Source organism: Alligator sinensis, unplaced genomic scaffold, assembly GCF_000455745.1.
Source record: "Alligator sinensis unplaced genomic scaffold, ASM45574v1 scaffold1046_1, whole genome shotgun sequence".
In the NCBI taxonomy this organism is placed as follows: domain Eukaryota; kingdom Metazoa; phylum Chordata; order Crocodylia; family Alligatoridae; genus Alligator; species Alligator sinensis.
Window position 1 is genome coordinate 1,826,531 of NW_005842174.1, and position 1,625 is coordinate 1,828,155.

The window sequence follows — 1,625 nt, forward strand, 5'->3', positions numbered from 1 at the left end:
GCGACTTGAGGAGCGGCCGGTTGATGCCGTTCATCTTGTGGTAGAGCCCACAGGCGTTGCACAAGTAGTGCCCGGTGCCGTCCTTCCTCCACAGCGGCGTGGACATGGCCCCGCAGTTCACGCACTCCCGGCCGTCCCCGGGGAACTCCTCCAAGTACTCTGCAACCCACAGACCCCCCCCGCCCCGCGGTTAGGGCCCGGCTCCGGCGTGACCCCGGAGTGACACCGCCTGTGGAGAGCGGCCCCGAGCACGCATCCATCCCCCGCGGCGGGCAGAGACGGGCTCCGGGGGCAGGCGGGGAGGACGAGCCCTGACGGGAAGGGATCAGTGCACTACCTGCGGGCACCCCGCTGTCTGTGCCCCTGCATCCCGCCTGCACGCGCGCGTGGAGCGGGGCCCTGCACACGCACGTGGAAATGATGCGCAGCTGTATTGCGCCGGAAGAATCCGCGTGTGCAAACGAGAGGCTCCTGCACCGTGCGCACGCACAGTTCACACGCACGGTGTGCATCGGTTCTCCCCGGGATGACCGCCGGGGATGTGTATGCCCGCGTCCCCTACGCCTGTGTCACACGCGCGTGTGCTCTTGCCGGCGTTGCACGCGCACGTGTATCTGAGTCCCCAGGGTGCCGGCCGGGCTCTAGCCCTGGCCCCTCCACGCACAAGCCCGAAGGCAGGAGCGGCTCTGGCGGGCTGCAGGAGCGCCGTGCCTGTCTCCGCCGTCCCTCCGGCGCCGCAGGACACCCCCAGCTCGCCCGACCCGCCGGATTTCGTTCTTAGTGCCCCAGGAAGCTTCCTCGGGGGCGGCTTTGCCTTGAATTTCCAACCCCCCTCCACCCCTCCATCCACACAGCGGCTCGGACCCCATGCAAAGCTAGGCGCTGGGACCAAAGCCAGGGGGCCCCGGGGAGCTGGGGCTGCCTGGGTGAAGGCTGAGAGTCTGAACTGCCCGCAATCAGCGGCTTTCCCCGCTCCAGCCTGGCCTGTTGCAGACGGGACCTGCCGGGGCAACAGCCATGCAGATGTGCCCAGATGTTCAGGGGGTGGGGGCAGCCGGAGCCCCCTCTTCCCCCCCCCCTCCCCCAGCAAAGCATCATTGCCTCCCAGGGGCTCCCGCGGGGCAGGGGCTAGGCTCCGAGGGTGGAGGGCCCGATCCGGCTTGCCCACGGGGACAGGCTGGGCTGACGCGCCCCGATGGGGTGGGCAGGGGGAGTGGGTGACTGTGCATCCCAGGGCAGCAGGGCCCGGCTGTCACCTACCGAAGGTGGCTCTCCGGCCGGGCAGGCCCTGCCTGCTCTGGAGGCTCTGCAGGACGCTGCTCTCGAAGGGCCCCGCGGGCCAGGACGGAGGCATGTCCGGGCTCATGTAGGCCGGGTAGGCGCTGGAGTAGGTCCCCCCGACGGAGCGCACCAAGGCGCCGCCGTACTGGTCCCGGCCGGCGCTGCCCAGCAGCAGCGGGCTCTGGTAGGCGCCGTCGCGGCCGGCCGCGCTGCTCACGGGCGGGCTGTGCGAGTACGAGAAGCCGGGCGAGGGGTGCGGGCTGCCCGCGTTGAAAGCCGCGCCGTCGGGGCCCGCCTGCGCCCAGCCCGGGTGGCTTTGCGGCGCCGGCCCGCGGGCCCGGCGG

The 1,625-nt window shown here is 71.5% G+C and overlaps 1 protein-coding gene across 1 annotated transcript in view; it reads right to left on the reverse strand.

Moving 5' to 3' along the window:
- Positions 1-1,624, reverse strand: part of GATA5 (GATA binding protein 5) — a gene marked incomplete at its 5' end in the record, with an annotated part of 16,486 nt that extends 14,862 nt beyond the window's left edge. The window contains 2 exons of the mRNA XM_025206844.1: positions 6-159; positions 1,261-1,624. Of these exons, the coding sequence (XP_025062629.1) occupies positions 6-159; positions 1,261-1,624 (518 nt within the window). The remainder of the gene's footprint in view (positions 1-5; positions 160-1,260) is intronic.
- Between the last annotated feature and the right edge of the window lies 1 nt (position 1,625).